The sequence below is a fragment of the Coturnix japonica genome, chromosome 8, assembly GCF_001577835.2.
Source record: "Coturnix japonica isolate 7356 chromosome 8, Coturnix japonica 2.1, whole genome shotgun sequence".
NCBI lineage: Eukaryota > Metazoa > Chordata > Aves > Galliformes > Phasianidae > Coturnix > Coturnix japonica.
Window position 1 is genome coordinate 20,119,199 of NC_029523.1, and position 19,948 is coordinate 20,139,146.

At 43.2% G+C, this 19,948-nt stretch overlaps 2 protein-coding genes and 1 long non-coding RNA gene across 3 annotated transcripts in view; 1 reads left to right on the forward strand and 2 right to left on the reverse strand.

Annotated features, from left to right (window-relative positions):
* Nucleotides 1-5,674, reverse strand: part of LOC116653752 — a 7,924-nt gene extending 2,250 nt beyond the window's left edge. Inside the window, exons 1-2 of the long non-coding RNA XR_004308150.1 lie at nucleotides 3,537-5,674; nucleotides 1-922 (exon numbers count right to left, since the gene is read on the reverse strand). The exon at nucleotides 1-922 is cut by the window's left edge and continues 2,250 nt beyond it. This is a non-coding gene — a long non-coding RNA (uncharacterized LOC116653752). The remainder of the gene's footprint in view (nucleotides 923-3,536) is intronic.
* The window catches only part of SLC5A9 (solute carrier family 5 member 9), a 19,657-nt gene extending 11,915 nt beyond the window's left edge, over nucleotides 1-7,742 (forward strand). The window contains 5 exon segments of the mRNA XM_015870509.2: nucleotides 1-52; nucleotides 776-944; nucleotides 1,503-1,718; nucleotides 5,674-5,821; nucleotides 6,731-7,742. The exon segment at nucleotides 1-52 is cut by the window's left edge and continues 6 nt beyond it. Coding sequence (XP_015725995.1) covers nucleotides 1-52; nucleotides 776-944; nucleotides 1,503-1,718; nucleotides 5,674-5,821; nucleotides 6,731-6,939 — 794 coding nt within the window. The 3' untranslated portion in view covers nucleotides 6,940-7,742.
* Nucleotides 7,743-12,703: 4,961 nt separating this feature from the next.
* SPATA6 (spermatogenesis associated 6) overlaps nucleotides 12,704-19,948 on the reverse strand; it is a 37,800-nt gene continuing 30,555 nt past the window's right edge. The window contains exon 13 of the mRNA XM_015870510.2: nucleotides 12,704-18,013. Coding sequence (XP_015725996.1) covers nucleotides 17,854-18,013 — 160 coding nt within the window. The 3' untranslated portion in view covers nucleotides 12,704-17,853. The remainder of the gene's footprint in view (nucleotides 18,014-19,948) is intronic.

A 19,948-nucleotide genomic window follows, 5' to 3' on the forward strand; every position in this document is an offset into this window, starting at 1 on the left:
GGCAGCGGATCCGTAAAAATGCTTTGGAGCAGGAACTGATGATTGTGGGCAGGTCCTTACATTTCTTTATGTCTCTTTACTGGCACGCTAATAAAACTTGGTGCCAAAAACGTAGAACAGAAACACAGCTTGGGAAGCAGCATTACAGTGTCCAGCTTCATCTCAGATAGAACCGGTCAGAGGGATACAATGAGCTCACTGCTGTGCTAGGTAGATCATTCCCTCTCTGTCCGCTAAACTTAGCAAAAATACTGCCTTAAATCTGCATTTTAGGAAAGGCAAAGATGCTCTGGAGTCGCTGTCACTGGAGGTCTTTAAAACCATGATCTTCTTATCAGGCAGGTTTAACACATTGCAGTTGCTACTTTTTGGGGATAAGAACAACCTTGATGAGGAGGGCCTCCCAGATCTCTGTGTCTGTGATAAGTTATAGTGGCCTTTACAAGCAAGCCTTAGTACTGCATTGCATCAGGGGCACATAAAGTTCTCCTCTTGGTAGCAGAATTTAAGCTGCATTCTGCATGTTTGTGCTATTTCCTTCTCAGTTAACAAGTACTGTTTCAAACCTTTACCCTGGAATAGGCAAAGGATACAGGCTGATTTGATTATAGTAGAGAATAATTTTCTCTTTCCCTGTGTACACACCATTATTAAGCATGATGTCTGGATTTATGTGTAGGAAATTCTCAAAGCGATTGGAATTTGCTGCAGAACTTCATTTTGAGGTTGGCTCCTCCAACAATTGAGCTCATGCAGTTTTATTTTAACCTTCCAGAGTCTTCATCCTCATCCTGGTAGTCATCAGCATCCTTTGGATTCCCATCATTCAATCATCCAACAGTGGCAAGCTCTTTGACTACATTCAATCTATAACCAGCTATCTGGCTCCACCAATCACAGCGCTCTTCATCCTGGCTATTTTCTGCAAGAGGATTAATGAGCCTGTAAGTGGCATGTGAAAAACCAATTGATGCACATATTTAATTTCATAGAATAAATAATTAAATATCCCCTCACTACCCAGTCTTGGAGATTCCTTAGACTCAAAACCGGCCCAGCTAAAAAGCATGATGATTAGAAAGCATTTTCCTGGAATGTATTAGTAGATCTTAATCTCTCATGTATGTGTTTTGCTTCCAAGAAGCCACTGCAAACAATGCTTCTTGTCAGTCTCATCTGAAATCAGAAAAGCCAAAGATGTTTTACACTTCAAGGATGGGACCTCGAAGTCTAGTTGGAGGCATGTTGCTAGGACGAGACATTCATTGTCTGTGCTCTATCAATTCCACGTTCAAGAGAAGAAAAATAAAATGAGGATTTAAAACTAATCCTCCTTTGATGTGTGTCAGTATGGGATTCTATCAGGCATAAAAGGTTTTGGTCTATGAAAGAGCTATATTAAAAAATAAATAAAGAAAGAAGGAATGAAAGAATGAAAAAGAGGAAACCTTCAGCCAAGGGTATTGTGCAGTGACTTTTTCTTTACGCTTGCCTTTCCTCAGGGTGCTTTCTGGGGCCTCGTGTTTGGGCTGGTTATTGGTCTCATTCGGATGATCATGGAGTTTATTTATAGCGCACCATCCTGCGGTGAGGAGGACAGGAGGCCGACTGTGCTGAAGGACCTGCACTACCTCTACTTCGCGCTTATCCTCTGCATCCTCACCGCCATTGTCATTGTCCTCATTAGTCTCTGCACCCCTCCAATCCCTGAAGAAAAGGTAAGTGACTTTTCTCAGAAACCCCATTTGGTTTCCAAAAATCTCTAGGATCTGTCCTTCTCACGCCGTGGCTACGAAATGGTGTGTAATGCTGCAAAAAAGCACTTGCTCTGTAGCTTTCTGTTCCCCAGGTCTCACAGTGTTAATGCTTCCTGAGGCACTGAAATTGAGTGCGAGTTTCCATGCTGACACTGGAGCTGGGCAGACACCGCAGCCCATCATAGCTGGAACAGAAAGAAAAGAAGGGGGAAGGAGAGGAAATCATATTACAGAGCACTGCTGAGGAGAAATTAAATATATCTAATTGTAGCATCTACTCTGTTTCAGCAGAGCCAGCATCAATCTTGCAGGCAAACAAGATTAATAACTTTTGCAACATGGGCATTTAGGAAAATTGTCCCAATGTGATCTCAATTACATTTAATAACTTTGAGTCAGGCGCAACTTTCTTTTACTTAACACATTAAAACAGTGCAGAGTTGGGAGGCTTTATGTAATAAAACCTCGGAGCAACTCTTCTCAGTTCAAAGTTTTAAAGCAGCTGTCAATATAACAAAACTGCCATCTACCTCCAAACAAAGTTACTGGGCAGGTTTAAAATACATTCTATTTTATTTCTTTTCTAACTGCGTGAGGAAATGAGGGTGATGCTATCACAGCATTTTCTATCTGTTGCTTCCTCACAACTTGCAAAGCATTAACCAGTGCCATCCATGTTTGATTGAACGTTAGTGGTGTCAAAGATACCCAGCTCCTAAAGATTACATGAAAGCAGGTGCTCAGATAGAGGAGAGTCAGAGAGAGATTGTCTTTGTGTCTGCTTTGAGATAAAGGCTCAGCTTTTATTAGCTATCAGAGGATCCGCATGGGAGAGAAATACTGGCAAGGAGGCACCATTAGTTCTGCAGCTTACGTTGTTCGCTGCTGCTCAGGGGTGGCCAGATGGTTGCCAGCAATTAATTACTGTGGTTTAATGAGTTCCCACTCATCATCTGACCTGCGATAACTAAATGTGTGCAGTGCTCCCTTCCCACAGCAATAGCAAGATAAGATGCATTAGCATAGCACTGGCAAATAGTGAACATTCATACCCAGAGGTTCAGAAAGCGAAGAAACTGTCCACAGCACCTGCAGGCTTTTCAGTCTGAGCTCAGAGGTGTAAAAGCATTTTCTCTTAAGGAATGTGTGTGCTGGAGGAGGAGGTACAAAAAACATCTTGTAGATGGGTGAATACCTTAGAAAAATTAAAGTGTAATCACCAAGGCTCAGAACCAAGTCTTCAGAAGGACTGCTGCCTAACCTGCCTTCATATAGGAAGATGCCTTTGTCTGCCATATCTGTCTGGATTCTGTGAACAACATGGGATACAATCCACCCTCCCTTAAGGAGATGGTGAATGGCCTAATTATCTAGTCAGATCTTGGCATTTTGTTAATAATTACATCACTAGTGCTTCCTCACTTTGTATCGTGTAGTTAATGCTGCTAATGCAAAATGATGTGGCAATGGAGTGCTGAACACAGGGGCTAAAATAACCATCTGATTATGGAGACATCAGATTGAGGGCAGCTTTTGCAATGTGGTTTCCCAGGGTGCCCTGTTGAGGTGCTAACCCTAACTGCCTCATCATCTCAAGTTGGTCTGTGACAACACTGAGATGGTCCAAGGACAGAAATATTGTGGGAAGAAGAGCAGGAGGTAGAAAGCAGAGCAGATAAATCAGGCCCTACATCTGGCTGAAGCTGCCACCTGAACTCAGTGTTTGGCCACAAGCTACCTTGGGTTGTTGGGTTTTGGCTTGCAAGAGAGGAAACTTACGGTGAAGAGACTGTATGTCCCTATAACGGTGGCTGAAAAGTGGTGGTGGACATCCTGGCTGGTGTGTGAAGCTCCGGCCCTTCCCAGTCCCACTGCAGAGCAATTCACTCGGCGAGCCTCAGATCTTCCCCCATAAATATCACTTGGGGCTAATCTGCCAACCCTTATCTGTGCAGCACCTAGAGAAGTAATGATGAAAGATACTATATAAGGGCTAGAAATTACACCATTTATTATGTCAAGCAAAAGTAAAAGAAAAACAAGCTGCTAAAGTAAAAGCCAAATGAAATACAGTGATAGATCAGATTTCAGCAGATGTAAATCAGGATAGCTCCACTGCCATCAAAGACCAGCAACAGCTGCTGTGCACAGTTATGCCACTTTATACAAGCTGAAGATCTACACAGGACAACTTTAAATATTGAATCCCAATTCTTTTCAGATAGCAAATGGGAAAAGGAGAAAAGAGATTTGTATCTGATGTTAGAGAGGTACGGCTAATGTGCCCGGCTTTAAATGAATTACAATCTGAGAACTGCAAGCTGTAGCATTTTCTCCTGCTGTTTTGGACACTCTCCCATCCCTGTGGTGATTGATGCTGTGCTGGAAAACAACTATGCAAGGAATTTGTTTGGTATGCTCCAGAGTTCATATGTCTTCATTGTAGGTAGTCCATATTGTGTCACGCTGTCCTTGAAAACCCTGCAAAAGAGCTTACAATTAAATTTGAGACTGTGAAGCTGAAACACAACTGTCAGGTGGCAGATGGCATTTTGGAACAGAAGGATTTATTCGAGTTTACAAACAACAAAAGAAAAACTTTGCTGAGTTCTTGTAAACTCCCCTGTCCAAGGAGAATGTGGGGGTGAAAAGGGAGAGAAGCAGCTCCCAAAATACAAGTACTAGACAAGCAGGTCACCTCCTCTGGGCTCAGGGCTCATGCTGACGTGCTGATGGATCGGCAATTCCAGCTGATACACTCTGGATGTTTTCTCAGTGTGCTGTGGTCTGAATTCACTGTATTCTTTAGGTGTGCTGCCTGACAGGAGCACCAGGCCAGCTGCTGGCCTGACACCACACCGTGTGCTGGGCTTCCAGCAAAAAAGGAGAAGGGTGACCTTGAGGAATTTACCCATCCCAAAACTACTCTGGGGAGGTTGAAGCTGAAGAATGCGTTTGAGGCTTCACCAAGGAACCCTCTGGGCTCCTGGCTTGCTGTGTTGAAGAGGTTAGCACAGGCAAAGCACCACTTTGATAGAACCAGAATGGCTTAGGTTGGAGAGGACCTTAATGAACATCCAATTCCAACCCCCTGCCATGGGCAGGGTTGCCAGCTGCTAGATCAGGCTGCTTAGGATCCCATCCAACCTGGCCTTCAATACCTCCAGAGGTGAGGCAGCCACAAGTTCTCAGGGCAAACTGTTCCAGCTTTGGGGTGGTTTAGCAATGCACTGTGATGGGGTTACCTGTGTGTCTGTGCTGCTGGAAATGGCTCTCATTGGCAGAACCTGAGCCCCAGGGAATCTCCAGCCCCTGCAGCTTTTAGTGCAGTGCAAAGGGGGATGGTCACACAGGTGACATATGGGAAAAGAAGCAAAAAGTTTCTCAAATCCTTCAGTACTCTGAAACTTTGATACGTTCCAGTGACATTTCCTAAGTGATTAAAAAGGGGAGGAAAAAAAAAGAAAGAATCCTTGAGAAAGATGAGGATCATCAAATCAAAGCAATTTAGCACATCGTGACAAGAAAGATTAGCCCTGCCCAATGCTCATCTTGGTTGAAAATGATTTAAATAAAGCTATAAATCTTCTGGAAATTATGCAACGTTTTGTGTCAGCTGGAAGCTGCCGCCTGGATTTGTGTGTGTGAAATTCAGAAATCAGACTCACGTTCCTTTGTAAAGTGACCCATTGGAGATGTTCCATTTCCATACGGGCAGAGCAGGGACACAGTTTCTCATCAGGCAGATACGTGACCAGGGCTTCGCTGCTCCAGTCTTGTTCTATGGAATGTCCATGAATGTCCAGAACAGCTCTTCCTGCCCTGTTTTGGACCTGTCCCCAGAGACAGCCTTGACTTGCATACCCATCTGGGACTGGCAGGCCATAACCTGTGTGTTCTCCATCCTTCTTTTCAGCTTACTTGCCTGACATGGTGGACGAGACACAAAAAATCTCCTGACATTGACCTGAAAAACTACAAGAGCGAATCAGCACAGATGAACCCAGCTAATGGAGAGCAGGACTTGGTCGAAAGTGCAGATGCATGCAGTAAGGAGGAGGCAGGTAGGAGCTTAGCTGTGTACAAATACACTTGTGTGTGTGTGAGTGCATAACCAGGACCACACAGACACACTTGTCCAGCCACAGTGTGACGTCAACTGTTGGAGTAAAGGCATGTTTTTATAGCTATACCAGTTATAGAGATGGGAGTAATGAAAGCGTTGTGGCTTTTAGTCTTCCAGACAGATTCGCCAACCTGTGAACCAAGAAAGGAACTGCTTCTTTTTCTTTCCTTTTTTTCCAGTAGAGTAAGCTTGGGTTTAAGTTACATGCAGATGTTCATCTACTTAAAACCTGTTGGTAATTTCTTATCAATTCCTAGTTCTCTTAACTGGTTATTTTATTTTTTATAAACAAATGTCTCAGTAATTTGGTAATTAGTGATGATGGGAAAGGAAATTTTGAGTACAAGAACTGACAGGTTAATGAGTTCTTGGATAACACCTTCTTCAAGGCCTCACGACATTCTGCCTTTAAAAATAAAGGTTATATTTGGAAAGTACAGCCACTGAAATACACACGGCACAGGACTGACAATTAAAACACATATTTCACCTGGCCTGTCACATGCCATAAATAAGTCAGGAGAGCTCTAAATGCACCATCATGCTGTCAGGAACTTGTGAATGCGGATGGAAGATGGGTCTTGGAGGGGGGGGAGGAGGGGGAAGAAGTCTGTTAATTAACTAATGACTGATTGGCTTTGCAATCAACTAGCTGCAATCAGGCTGTGCTATACTTGGTAGAGGCAAAGCTTTCTCCTTCCACTTCCCATCACCACTTTCCACCTCCTATCCCAGGCCATCCCACACCTTAAGAGCCATTGCAGTTTGACCAACAGAATCTGGAAGGAGGAGGCAAGGAATTGTCCCCTCTAGATGGTAACAGCAATATTTTCTCTGTGTCTCACAGTTCCAAAGCCTCCCTGCTGGAAAACACTATATCTGTGGTTCTGTGGTCTGTCCCCCGGCCCCACGCCAACTCTGTCCCAGGAAGAGAGAGCTGCCCTGGAACGCAGACTTACCAGCATTGAGGAGAAGCCCCTCTGGAAGGCTGTTTGCAACGTTAACGCTCTTCTCCTGCTGACCATTAATGTCTTTCTGTGGGGATATTTTGGCTGAGTTGGTGTCGGGCAGCACATGGTTTTGGTTTACTACAGGTCTTCTCTTCCTCATGTTTGAGCTGGAGGCTTTGGGTGACAGATTCTGGTGATGGTCCCCGTGTTGCCTGGGTACGGCCCTTCTCCAAGGCACTGCTTGCTGGAAATGCCTGTGGGGTTTGGTGGTGCCATTCCTGAGCCAAGCAGTGACCAAGACTCAAACCCAGTTGCAAAGGATACATGAGAAAGCACATGGATCAAGCCAGCAGAGCTTGGTTCAGCTTTAGAGCAGAGCCAAACCCGACAGAGAGCAAAGCTCTGGAAAGCCTGGGGCCTCTTTCCCCTTGTGCAACCCAACTGCCCCACTGCTTCAGGGGAAGAACTTCTGGCTTACATTGTTGTGGGGAAGGAGGCTGAAGCACTTCTCACAGGCTTTTACATGACCAAATAGAGATGGGGTCAGGGTGTTATCACTGGATTAGTGACAATCCAGGCTCCTGTAGCTATCCCGAACCTGTATTGGATGATACCCTCCCACCCCCCCAATCCCTGTCCCCTGCTCCATATTGGCAGCAGACAGGCCCCCTCCACCAGCCCCTGGCCTGTCCCTGTTCACTCCCGGATGAATCCTGCCTTTAACAGCATTACCAGCAATAAAAGTGCCTTAGTAAAAAAAGCCAATTTTGACTCCAGGTTATTGTGGCTATATATCCTGCACTGACACACCAAGGTCTCCCTGGGACCACCATGTCATGACTGTGGAATGGAAATGAACACTCCTCCATGGGCCAGGTCACTTGGACTCCAGGCCCCTCTGCCTCCCCTTGGGACTACCATGAAACATGCTACAGCCATCACATTTTATACCATTTTGTAAAGAAAAGGTGGCAATACCCACTGTTAATAGCACTTCATAGTGGTTAAGACCTGAAAAGCCTGCAGAAGGTTAAAAATCCCCATAGAGTTGTGTGATCCTTTACTCCACCATGTCCAAACTTCTAGACATGGGCTGTGCAGGGAAGTGAGGGCACCCTGTGAATCACAGTGCCATGAAGATGAAAGAATCACAGAATGATTGGGTTGGAAGGGACATCAAAGCCCATCTACTTCCAGCCCCAGCCATGGGGTAGGTGCCCTCAGCACATCAGACTGCCCAGGGCCCCAGCAGCCTGGTCTGGGGCACCTCTAGGGACAGGACATCCATATCCTCTCTGGGCAGCCTGTATCAGTGCTTCACAACCCAGAGTAAAGAATTCTTTCCTAACATCTAACCCAATTTTCCCCATTAAGTTTTGAGCAGGTGGTGCCCAGATTAGAGGATGCGTCAAAACATTTACAGGAAATCAAGTTACCAGATGCGATTAATAGCTGGGTGATGCCTAATAACAATGGACACATTCCTAACACTCAGGCTCCCACCTCCTTGTCTGAGGCAGAGGTGATGAGTGCTCCTGAGCCACAGAGCTGCCCCACAGCAGTGCTTAGCCCGATGGCTTTCATTGTTTATTTTTTGGACCACATACCCTGTAAGCCATCAGAAAAGCAGCACAGAGCAGGATGAGGGATAAGGGGAAGTTATTAAAAGCATTTGAGATTGTTCTTTCCCCCTAAAAAAAAATGATAGTTTTGGAAAGTTTAAAAGTAGAGCTTACTAAGCCTTTTACTTCTAATGATACAAACAGTTCTGATCTGGGGAGTTCATGCCTTGACTCTTCCCTTCCCCATCTCAACCACAGATCTTGGAGGACAACGCCTCCAAGGATGATGCCTGTGTCAGTTAAACAAAGGAGAATACATCCCTTAACATTGGCCACAGAAGGAAGGGAAAGATTCTATTTCCCTTCTGGTTGAAGACTGGAGATGAGGAGAGTTCCCTTTCCATGCTAGTCCTCATTTCAGTCCCTCTGCTCCTTCCTTCTGCCTACACCTGCGTGAGCTTCCTTTGCACCTCCAGCCCTTCCATCCCAGCCTTGTTCATCTGTGGGTCACACCTGAGCAGCACGGAATGAGCACATTCATGAGGTCAGGGGACTTCTAGCACCATCCCCAGGAGATGTGCACGGGGAGGCAGAGCCCAGCCATGCCACAACCACAAGCAGCATCCCCTGGGAGCAGGCTGTCATCGCCGCAGAACACGGCAGCCTCGCTCCTCACTGTGCTGATGGATTGCAATATCCTAACGGGAACGCATCGCTTTCAGGGCTGTAACCAATATACAAGTCCATTGGCAGCAGATGTTATTAACGATGCCAATACATATTTTCTTATTAATCTTCCATACTAGGCTTGTGTCTATCTGCAAATGATTATCATTCATTTTCCTGACAAATCTATCAAGATCATTTATTACTGTTCGGCAAAGGATCTTCTTTTATACAAAGATTAATAACATAGCATTTTATCTGGCTGGCTGAGCCAAAGGAAATGAAATTAACAATGAACCCTACAAACATGTCATCACTTTAATTTACCAGAAAATATTTTAAAATGTTATTTAAAAGAATATATGCTACGATAGGCACAGTTTATTACAAAGGAAAGAAATGAAATGCCATACATACATTTTAGCAGGACGCAGAGTAAGTTAGCAAGCAGGGCGCTGTGTTGTCTTTGGCTCTTTGTTCTCATTTTCTGGGCCATAGGGAGCAGGGCGTGCTGGGATCACTGCCCAGGTGAACCGCAGCTGGAAATCACCTCTGGGTTCTGTGGTGCTACCAGGATCTGGAGCTCTGATCCCTACAGGCAGCATTGCCTTCCTGTATTCCTATGGGAGGAAACTATAGGAACAGCTCCCACCACTGTGGGATGTTCTCCAAGATCCCAGTACTGGGTTGGGGCAACCCAGGCAAAGGGATCCCACAAATATCACAGCTCATGCATCCTTTTCCTACCAGCCAGTACTTCCAGCACTGGCATATCACTTCTTTTCTGGGTAGGGGGAAGATGGCTTAAATTAATTTTGGATTACGTAGTCAAGAAGCGTTTCTCCAACACATAATAAAAAAGCCAACTTCTTACCTTCAGCGCATTCATCTTATTGCATCAATTACAGGGGCAGAAGCGACGTTTTAAACACCAGACAAAAGACAACAACCCTGTTAACCTCGAGCTTTAGCACTTTCAAAATGCTGATGTATTGGCAAGAGGATTTCTCAGCGTGCATTTGTGCATCTCCGGGGAGTAGCACAACCACACGTGTTAAACCTACTGGTTAAACCTGCTGGCGTTTAACCAAACACTTTATCACTACATAACAAAGTCTTCCTGAGTCTTTTTAATTAAAAAGTCATCAATATTGTGTAAGTCTAAAAATTTTAACGTGAAAAAAATATTTGCCATTTCCCAATTGTACACCAGCCCCCAAAGCCATGAATTTTTTTCCTCCCTATTGAGTTTTGAAGCTCCTAGAGTTGGAAAAAGATTCTGCCCTTAAATATACACCAAGCACCAGGCACTCCTCAGAGTCTTTTAAAGGTTTAAAGTCATACAAGTGCAGCACTGGCTACCAGCAGCTCCTCAATTCCTGACCAAAAATCCCACATCACGCCTTCCCTCCCCATCTCCTATTTTCCAGCACCTCTGTCTATTCATCTCCATCACAGTGGATGGGAGATGCTATTTCAGCAGGTGCCATCTGGTCAAAGGCTGGCGCTGAGGTAGCGGTGTGCTGCTCAGGCGCAGCCCAAGATGTCAGAAGCAAGAACTGAAATATCACACAGCGCAGTATTACTGATAAGCTGTCCAAGCAAGACCAGATGGCACCACCGTGCCAAGGACAAGGAGTGGAGATATTAAGATGTCAGAGTACGAACCAAGTCAGTGTGAGCTGCTAAGTTTACACCATTTATGTGTACAGTTTCTGAAAAAGAAGCTGTCCAGAAACTCAGGGAAGAAACACTCCTGGAAAGGAACAACACCCCTAGAGATCCAGGATGACCTGCTGACACATGCAGCACTCAGCTCCTGCTCCATGGGACTACTGCCAGGCTGGGCTAGCAGCACTCAGCACTGACTTGGGGGGGGCAATTCCTCTGGCTGCTTTCTGGTTTAGACTAAGCAAGCAGGTTCTACTTATAAATCTGAGGGGAAGAAACACAACCACCATTTTAGGAACCCCATCGTTTTTGTTGCTTTCATTCCAAACAGGAACGTTGTACAAAACATTCAGCCCTGACTCCTTCCTGTAAGCTTCCACAAAAGAAGCATTCCATTTAATATGTGAGGCTCATAACCAACTCACGCAGTGCAATAGTTCACATCAGTATGAAGGAAAAACATTCTGCTGGAAGCACAGGCAAGTAGCAGTGTCAATTTTTCATTAACCTACAGTCACTGTCTCTGTAGACTTCCAGCTCTAAGTAAGATTACTGTTATAATTTCTTCTAGTCCCAGAGGGAAGGAGGAAAAACTTCACAAAACTTTTAAGGTCATTAAAAGAAAACCAAACAACCCCAAACAAACCCACCTTTAAATTGGAGGTAGTTTCAGTTTACTTTCATATTTCAAAATCAAATCTTAGCTTCAGCCTCACATCACAGCAGAAATGTCAGCTGCTTTGTTTCGACATCTTCCACCAAAGAAGTTCCGGCTCACACACCAGCTGAATGCCAACTAAATAGATTTTCCTGGGGAACAAAGGCAGCTTTTCTGTTTGTTTTAAACGTATGTAAATAAGAGTCCCAGGAGCGGAGCTGCCTGTCACTTCCGCCAGGTTTGCTCTCTTGCCACCCCGGCAGCAGCACCAGCCCTCAGCCTCAGACCTCAGCAAAGGGGGAACGGTTTAATACACATTCCTTGTTCTCTGCTTAGCGAGTTTCTTCTTTTTCACCTTTTTGATTCTTAAGCTCTAGTTAAAGAATGGAATTGCAGAACTACTTTGGCCCTCTGTCACAGTCACTGCAGCGGTGCTGGAAAGCATTTGGCAGATAAGATCAGCATCTGACAATGTATGAGTGCTATCAATAAACAGTCGGGGCTGTGCTCCCACGTACGGGTGCTGTATTAAAGACTGATGGTACCTGCTGGCTTATGGTAGACAGGAAAGAAACAGAAATAGATTGGTAAGAAAAATGACATTAAAAAAATGACAAAAAAACCCAAACTGAAAAAAAAAAACAACCCAACCCACAAGGACACCATCAGTCTCAGGATTTCTGTCTTTTCAGTACCTGCCATCTAAACAGGCTGGAGTTATTTCCCACAAAGTCAGGAGACAGCAAGGAGGAGCACAATCCCTTCACGTACCCATCTGCTATTACTCACATTTGTTTAAATTTAATACTAACAGATCAGTGCAAAATTAAGAGAGCTTACAATGCCTGTCACTGCCAAATGGCTCACGTTGTATCTTAATCTCCAGCACTCATTCCGGGTGTAACACCAGCGAGCACTGAGGGCTGCATCACTTCAAAGGCCGTGCATAAGCCACCATTAAGGAAAATCCCCAAGTACACAAGAAACCTCAGTTCTGATTGGCCGCGTTGCCGTAACTTATTGATCATTCAAATCACTCCAGTATTATTCAGTGTTTTCCTCTCCCTGCTTTTTTCATCTCTTGACAAGTTTACAAAGACAAGAATGGAGCAGAGCTTAGCTGCCTTACATGCAATATGCTGCCTACACGGACGCCAGAGAAGCAAAATGAACCCCAGAACATATGGCGCTCTGCTGACAGAGCTCAGAATACAGTTCTGCATGAGCAACAAGGAACATCTTGAAACGCACAAGACATATGTGTTTTAGGAGGAAGATTGAAGTGTTTCATAATAAAACAGGACAAAGTGAAATACAAGTGCTGTATAAAATTTTAATTAAAAACCGGTTTTACCCCTCAACGTGAGTATACAATATGCTCCACAGATGGATTTCATATTTAAGTATTATCCGAACCAAAAACGTAAATGAGACAAATAAAGCCTTCAAAAATGGCACAGAGGCTAAAATGTATGTAAACAGTAGATGGCTGTGGTGAAAACAAGGCAGCCAGGGAAAGCAACCTCTTAGTAAACGTTCATTGGTGCAGTGCTCAGTGGGACAGTTCATAGTAACAACGCCTTGGTGCAACATCCAAACAGAAATTAAAGCCAGTGCAAAGATACAAATATACCTGCATTAGAATTCAGCAGTGTGAGTGGTGCTTTTGTTGCTTCAGCATCTATTTATGGGTTTCACAGCTGCTTTGTAGACTGGTATTCAAGTGCAGAAAGCACGGAAAGCCTGATTCCCATCCATGCCCCGTCCAATCCCAGCAGTTCCATGCTGTTATACCAATGTTTGACCAAATAAGTTTCATAGGGAGGAGGAAACCCTTATGATTCAAAGGGGACCTTGTTTAGTAATAGCAAACGCCTTCCCCTGAGGAGATGAGAAGGCAGCTCGGATCTGCACATCTCACCTGCAGAGAGTTCTCTGTCAGAAACAATCACCCAGAGCTACATGGAAACAAACACAAAGAAAGAGCACAGTCTCCACATTGATCAAGCAAGGAGAAGGACTGCAATTCCTCCATGTTGTCATCCAGACAAATTATCACTGCATTTCAGAGAATTTCTCTCTGAAGACAAACACAAGGAACAAATCATGTCTTTGGCAAACCAACATTGTTAACAGAAGGAGCTACAGACGCTGCTTTTTTAGGGTCTTGGTTGATGATGCTCCAATTCCATGGGCACACAGCAGAAATCAAGAACAACATTTGGTTTTGTTCTTAGTATTCCCAATTAGCTGCTTTTGATCGCTTCCCACAACACTAATTTATGGACACTCAAAGGAACTGGGCAAAGACCAGCTCTCCACTGCTACTGGAGACCACCACCAAAACCAGGCACCATTTCTGTCACTGAAGCAGCTCATTAATATAACCCACATTAAATTCAATTGTTTACACTGAAGACAACAATGAAGAAGTTCCAACCATTTAAAAGTTCCCTCAAATTTCTCACCTCCTGAAAATAAAATCTCCTGATAACGATCACTCTGTAACAGTGAAGTAACTAGCTTGATGGTTGGGTTTTCTATGACTCAGAGACTCCACATCACAAGACCTATACAATTGAGTAACCACTGCTAAAAAGCTAACAGCTTCGCTGCATAGCTCAGTGTTTCAGAAAACACTGTTTTAAGTTTAAAAATCAGGAAGATCAGCACTATTATAGCAGGTTACCCATAGCACCATACAACCTTTCCCATTGCCAAGTTGAACACACCACTGCACCACTTTAGTTCCTGGGGAGGGGATGAAAGCAACCTGATAGATGTTAACGGTGCTGGCTAGCAAACCTTGAAGCATGAGTATGATGAACCCAGATCATCCAAGAGACATAAACTGCATAAAATGCCCATTGTGGGAAGGTCTGTGATAAAGATCAGTGATAAAGCAATGTCTTTTTCAATAGTCTTATGAATGTATAAGGTTTCTACCTTGATAACTTTAAGACTCGCTTAATAACTGGCTGATTAAAACATAATAAATCTGGGAACAGTAGAATAAGGCCTTTTTAGTAATCTGGAGATGAAATGGGAATTTTCAGCCAGGCTTCCACAAGAAAATTTCAGTAACGTTCACTTCAGGATCCCAAAGCACTCTGCAGTCATTTAATTAAGCTTCAATAGAGCACAAACTTTCCATTTTACAGCTGAGGTAATAGTGAAAGGGAATTTAGCACAGACTATTTAATACTGAGCAGAGCTAAAACCTGTTATTTTATCCCCAGAAATAGGATCCCAACCCCAATAGGTAGCTTCCTCTCTATTTTGGCAACCTACTAAGTAACAGTAAAGTTCAAACATGATCTACATTTTAAGTAACAGCCCTCATTTTCAAAGCCTCTTCAGATCTGGCATACAAACATTACCACCCATCTAATTCCATAAGGCTGTTCCTTACTCCCACCACCCCTCTGCCTCTTGTTCCCAGTGGACCAACTTATACTTCCCTGCTTCTTGTTGAAAACTTTGATAAGTTAGATCATTAATAAGTCAGATATTTTCACATTTGACCCACAACAGGTCAATGACTAAGTCATTTCCAAAGCAACTGCTACTCAGCAAAGGATTTAGCATTCAATCCAATGAGCAGACTAAGTATATGCCTAGTGAGCCATCCCAAGGTCCTAAGCCATATCAAGTTCTTTGTAGGAAAGGGAGCATGCTGGAAGTTGACTCTGATTTATTAAAATGAAAGTGATTAAAATATTACACTGATTAGACTGCATACTGCAAGCAACACTGAATGCTGAACAACATTTGTCGATAATACACTTGGGTTATAATAGCTTGGGGAGGGCAAGAGAAAGAGATAGGCTGTATAAAAAAAACCCACTAATTCTCTCTTAATCTAGCCCATTATTTCTAGATTTCAGTAGACAGCTTTCCTTTAGGAGGTAAAATGATGGAGGTGGAATGATGCCATCCCAATGTCACTAACAGACCACTTTGTGGATGGCAAAAGATAAGGAATGAGCATAGAAAATGCTATTTAAAGCTCCACTCAGGAACCTAGAAATTTGCATTTGATAGAGGGGATTTAAATTGTATTAGAAGGCAAGGTGCACTAAACAATTACAGTTTATTACTATGTTGGTTCACTGCCTGAACCTATACTTATCGCATGCTGCAGTAGCAAAGGAGCAGCAGCGCTCAGTGCACTTGAGCTGTATGCATATTAATTGGAGGGTTAGCCGAGCAAACAGGGAAGGGGCCAAAAGCTTTTAAAAAACAAGTGGCTTGCAGATTTTATGGACAGATAGAGTACTTTGGGTTTTAGGTCACATTTCATAGAAAAGCTTTCCATTAACCAAACTGGATTTCCAGTACAGTGCTTGGAAGAGAACTGTGCAGTATCACAGCATATAAGCTGCAGAATGACTCTGACCCAAGAGAGAAACACATATCCTGCAGCAGCTGATGCAGAAAGACATACACGCCATCTCTCTCTGCAGCTGGAGCAGGGCCAGCGACACTCAGAGCCTATCTGCTTCACTTGTTATGCTGCATACAAAGGCCTCGGTGAGAATGTTCATGGTGGTCAGAATTTAGTATACGACACTTTCTATTTCTCCCACCTAGTTTTAGCCTGTGATGAAAAAATCAGAAGTCGTCATTTTACCGTACACTATGATTCTTCAGTTATGTCCTCTGGATCTCACAGAAATCTTACCCTGTTTTTTCACATTGGCCTCCAACCTCTCCCATTCCCAGTTTGTGCCCTGAACTTATTTTCCGTGAGTAGCAAGACAGAAACTATTCCCTTCTGGACTAATCTGGTGTTATGGGACTAATGACGGAATACCAAGTACTGGTAACCCAGTACTCCACGGCCACCATGTCTTCAGAGGCATGGCTCAGGTAAGCTTTTCTTTTCACATCTACAAATAATAAAAGCATACTACTTCTTCACAGAGCACCTCAACAGTTATCTGCAGAGTAAGGCTGTGCAGCTAATGCCCTTTGAAAGCATTAATGTGTTAAATGGCAGCAGGGACAGGAAGTGATCAGCGTTAATCCACTTCAACTAGCTTAACTGTTACAAAGAATAGAAACGTCTGTATGGAAGATGCTTCCTCTGAGAGTCCCCTTTCTTGAAGCAGAAGCACACAGCCTTTCAGCAGGCTCTCCCACCAGCATAATTGCTCACCAACTGCTTTCTCAAATCAATTATGTTGTCTCAGCATTAAAGGATGGAAGGCAGAGTAGACCAACTTTTTGTTTATCTAGGCATGCTGGCAGGTAACAGTCATATGTTCTGCCATCTGTACTGCAAGCTTTATCTTTTATCCTATCATAACAGGTAAAATGGCATCGGTATAACTGAACCTGTTCACTTAGGGAAGTAGCCAGAATATGCATGCATTTCCCCCCTCCCCATTCTAAAAGGAAGCAGGAGATGGACACTCTTGCCCTTTTAAAGCATTCGGCTTTTCAATAGATGGGCAACTTGCCCTGGCTTGCTAATGTGGGATCTGTTCAATGCAAGGCTGAAAAGGTTCCATCCCTCGGGATAGCACTGAACTGCTGATGAACATTTGGTGGCCTTTAGCAGAAAGAATGTGATTTCTGCCAACAGGATCCCAGCAGACTGGGAAGGACGGGCTCCAAATTAGGTGGGATTGTGATACAGGCACTTCAGAAGGCCTGTACTGGATATATGAGCTTTATGACTACCTTGCTCCAGTCTTCCCCACTCCTTTCCCATTTGTATTTTTAAAAACTACAACTGTATTTGCACATGTCAGGACTACATTCAAGAAAACATGGAAACTTTCAAACACGCAGGGCATGTAAAGAAAGCTCTCCTTCTAATAATCCATACTGCTAATCTGGATAGGTTTCTTTTAAAATTTGACATCATTTGAAACCTCTTTGGAGTCTTCTTTCCGCCTTGCTAAAAAACAAATAATCTAAAGCCAGTTTTCTAGAAAAACAATCCAAATTCCCTCTTTCCCAGAGCAGACCATTTAAATCAACACTCACACTTGCCCTCCCCCTTTAGATACCCTCTCTGAACACTAGGACTTATTGCTCCTTATGTTACTACATCAATTTAATTATTTCAATAATAATTGACTGCAGCTGAAACCTGACCTTTGTCAGGCAGGAATGTCCATCGGACATACTAGACTTTAAAATGGCTATCTTCTGAGAGTCTCAAAGGAGCAACATCATTCTCAACTATGGAGGGGCTTAGGGCTTTTTTTCCTGTTATTTGTTAGGTTTTCATAAAATTTGGAGCAGAGGTGTTGGGGTGGTGAGGGTGCTGCTAATAGCATTCATTTGGCAACCCAGACCAAAACTCCATTTCTCCAAAATCCCACCCAGCCATAATTACACCTTAGAAATAGAGTACAAATATTTGCTACATAAAAAAAAGTTTCCGTAAGAAATAACACCATGCACTGTGCATTTCCAGCTGATGCTATCAGGAGTATGATTTTTGGTCTCAAATAGTGCCAGCAGCTTTTCGGTACATGTTTCTATATATCTTCCCAAGACTGTCTTCAAAGATTGCTCTGTGAGGCTTCCCTTTGTACACAGCTGCACGGTTAGACCAGAATTCACCATTATCCAAGTGAACAGTGATGTTCGGCTGCACTGGTGAACTGTCAACAGAAAAAGAAAAAAGATAAGAAATGATCAAATCAAGATAAATGAGAGGAATCAGAAGTACAAAGCCAGCAGAAATCCAAGTGTAAAGCTGCTAACCACAGATTACCTTTCAGAAAGAGAAACAAAATCTGCACTGCAGCTACTCCTCAGAAATGGGAGCCCACCCTGCACTATTCATTCACACAAAGTCTCTCCTACCTGACCATGTGCACTTGATAATACCTCCCAAACAGAAGGAATTAATTCTCAAAGAGCAAGCAGTCATTTTGCTGTATTTTGATAGGCAGTGTGACTAGGCACCGAGCCCATGCAAGAGCAACACAGTTGGATTTCTGTGTCCTTTGAAGGTCAAAATGTAACCACAAGCAGCTATTTTCAATATGAAGACAATCTATCAGGGGTATATTAAATTACTTTGGTTGCAGCAGTAAAGTGCTCTATCGGAAGCATCTTGGATTAAGTATTCTACAAAACACATTACGACATAATGGCAATCAAGCACTCCCTCCCCACCCCATCTTCTATGCCACCATTTCAATACCAAACACAGCCTGTTTACTTTAAGAAATTATTTCCCATTATCTATGGAAAAAAAAAATCTCTGAAAATCATTACAAAACACAGACAAATCTGTGTGTATATTTAAACTTCATGACTGTATGCCTTCTCTTTAGACTATCACAGCAAGGATCGTATTATACAATGAAGTGAGCCATTTTTCCTATAATAAAGCATGAAACAAGTAGAAGAAAAATCATCAGCAGAAAAATAACTACTGAGGTGATATTTGTCACACTTGCTCCAATATTCAGGCACTTATGACACAAAATTAGGACTGAGTTACCTTCAGCCTTTCAGTAAGGTTCTCAGTCTGGGAAAAGAGATGGGGAAAGTGAAGCTTGTGATGACCATCTTCACTTGGGAAATGGCTTACATTTCACAGGGAAGATTCAGACTGTGCTATGTACATATGATTTGTTGATCTACTATGGTAAGCCAATCCTCAAAACGTTATATTCAAGTTCGTACCAGTAAGCATATATGATAGAACTGGAAGAGTACTTGTGCCACAGGACTCACAAATACTTGTAGTTGGCTGCATTAAATCATAAGGTTTTCAATTTAAGAAATAAAAATGTGAGCCAAGAAAATTAGTACTATGAGTTTAAACTCACATATCTAAGCTTCAATTCACACACAGAAAACAAAAGTAGTATTATGCTGATATAAACCCATGCCTCATTTAAAAAGATTTCTATAAGGCTGCAGTATTAAAGGAGGAAGAAAGGTCAGCTGCCCACTTTTACAGATAAAGCCTGAACATTTTGAGTCAGCCAACGGCATGAGGAAAATTTAAACCTACTCATCATCCTGGAGAGGGTGACCTGCTCTCTACTGTTTGGAAGCAATGAAACCAACCTACCAAACGGTAAAATCAATAGAAAAGTTATATTGGCCCACGTTAAATGTAGACAAGTCAATGCTCTGGGCACCCATCAACAACTGAACTTTTACCCCCTCCTTTCCTCAGTCTGGGTCACTTCAGTTCTGACAGAATTCCCAGTCCAACAAATAAGGACAGAACTTGCAAATATGCAATAAACAGCTCTGGCATCGTTTTCCTTGGAGCCCATCTCCTGTAGTCAGCTTTGTACTTTCATTTTCATCTGCTGAAAGCTTAATCTACAGAGAGACACTCAGAATCCAACCAATTTAATTGCAGTAAAAGAAAGCATCTAAGAACAGCAACTTCCACAAACTCCTTTTCTGCTCCTGACAAAGAACTGAAAGCATGCATGCTTTAGCTTTGTTTTAGTCCTTGCACACCAGATGCCTAGAACTGGTGTGGACACAGAGCCAACACAGAGAAGGGTCCCTCCTCTATCTTGACTAGAAACGAACAGACAACCTGAGCTAAACAATCTGGG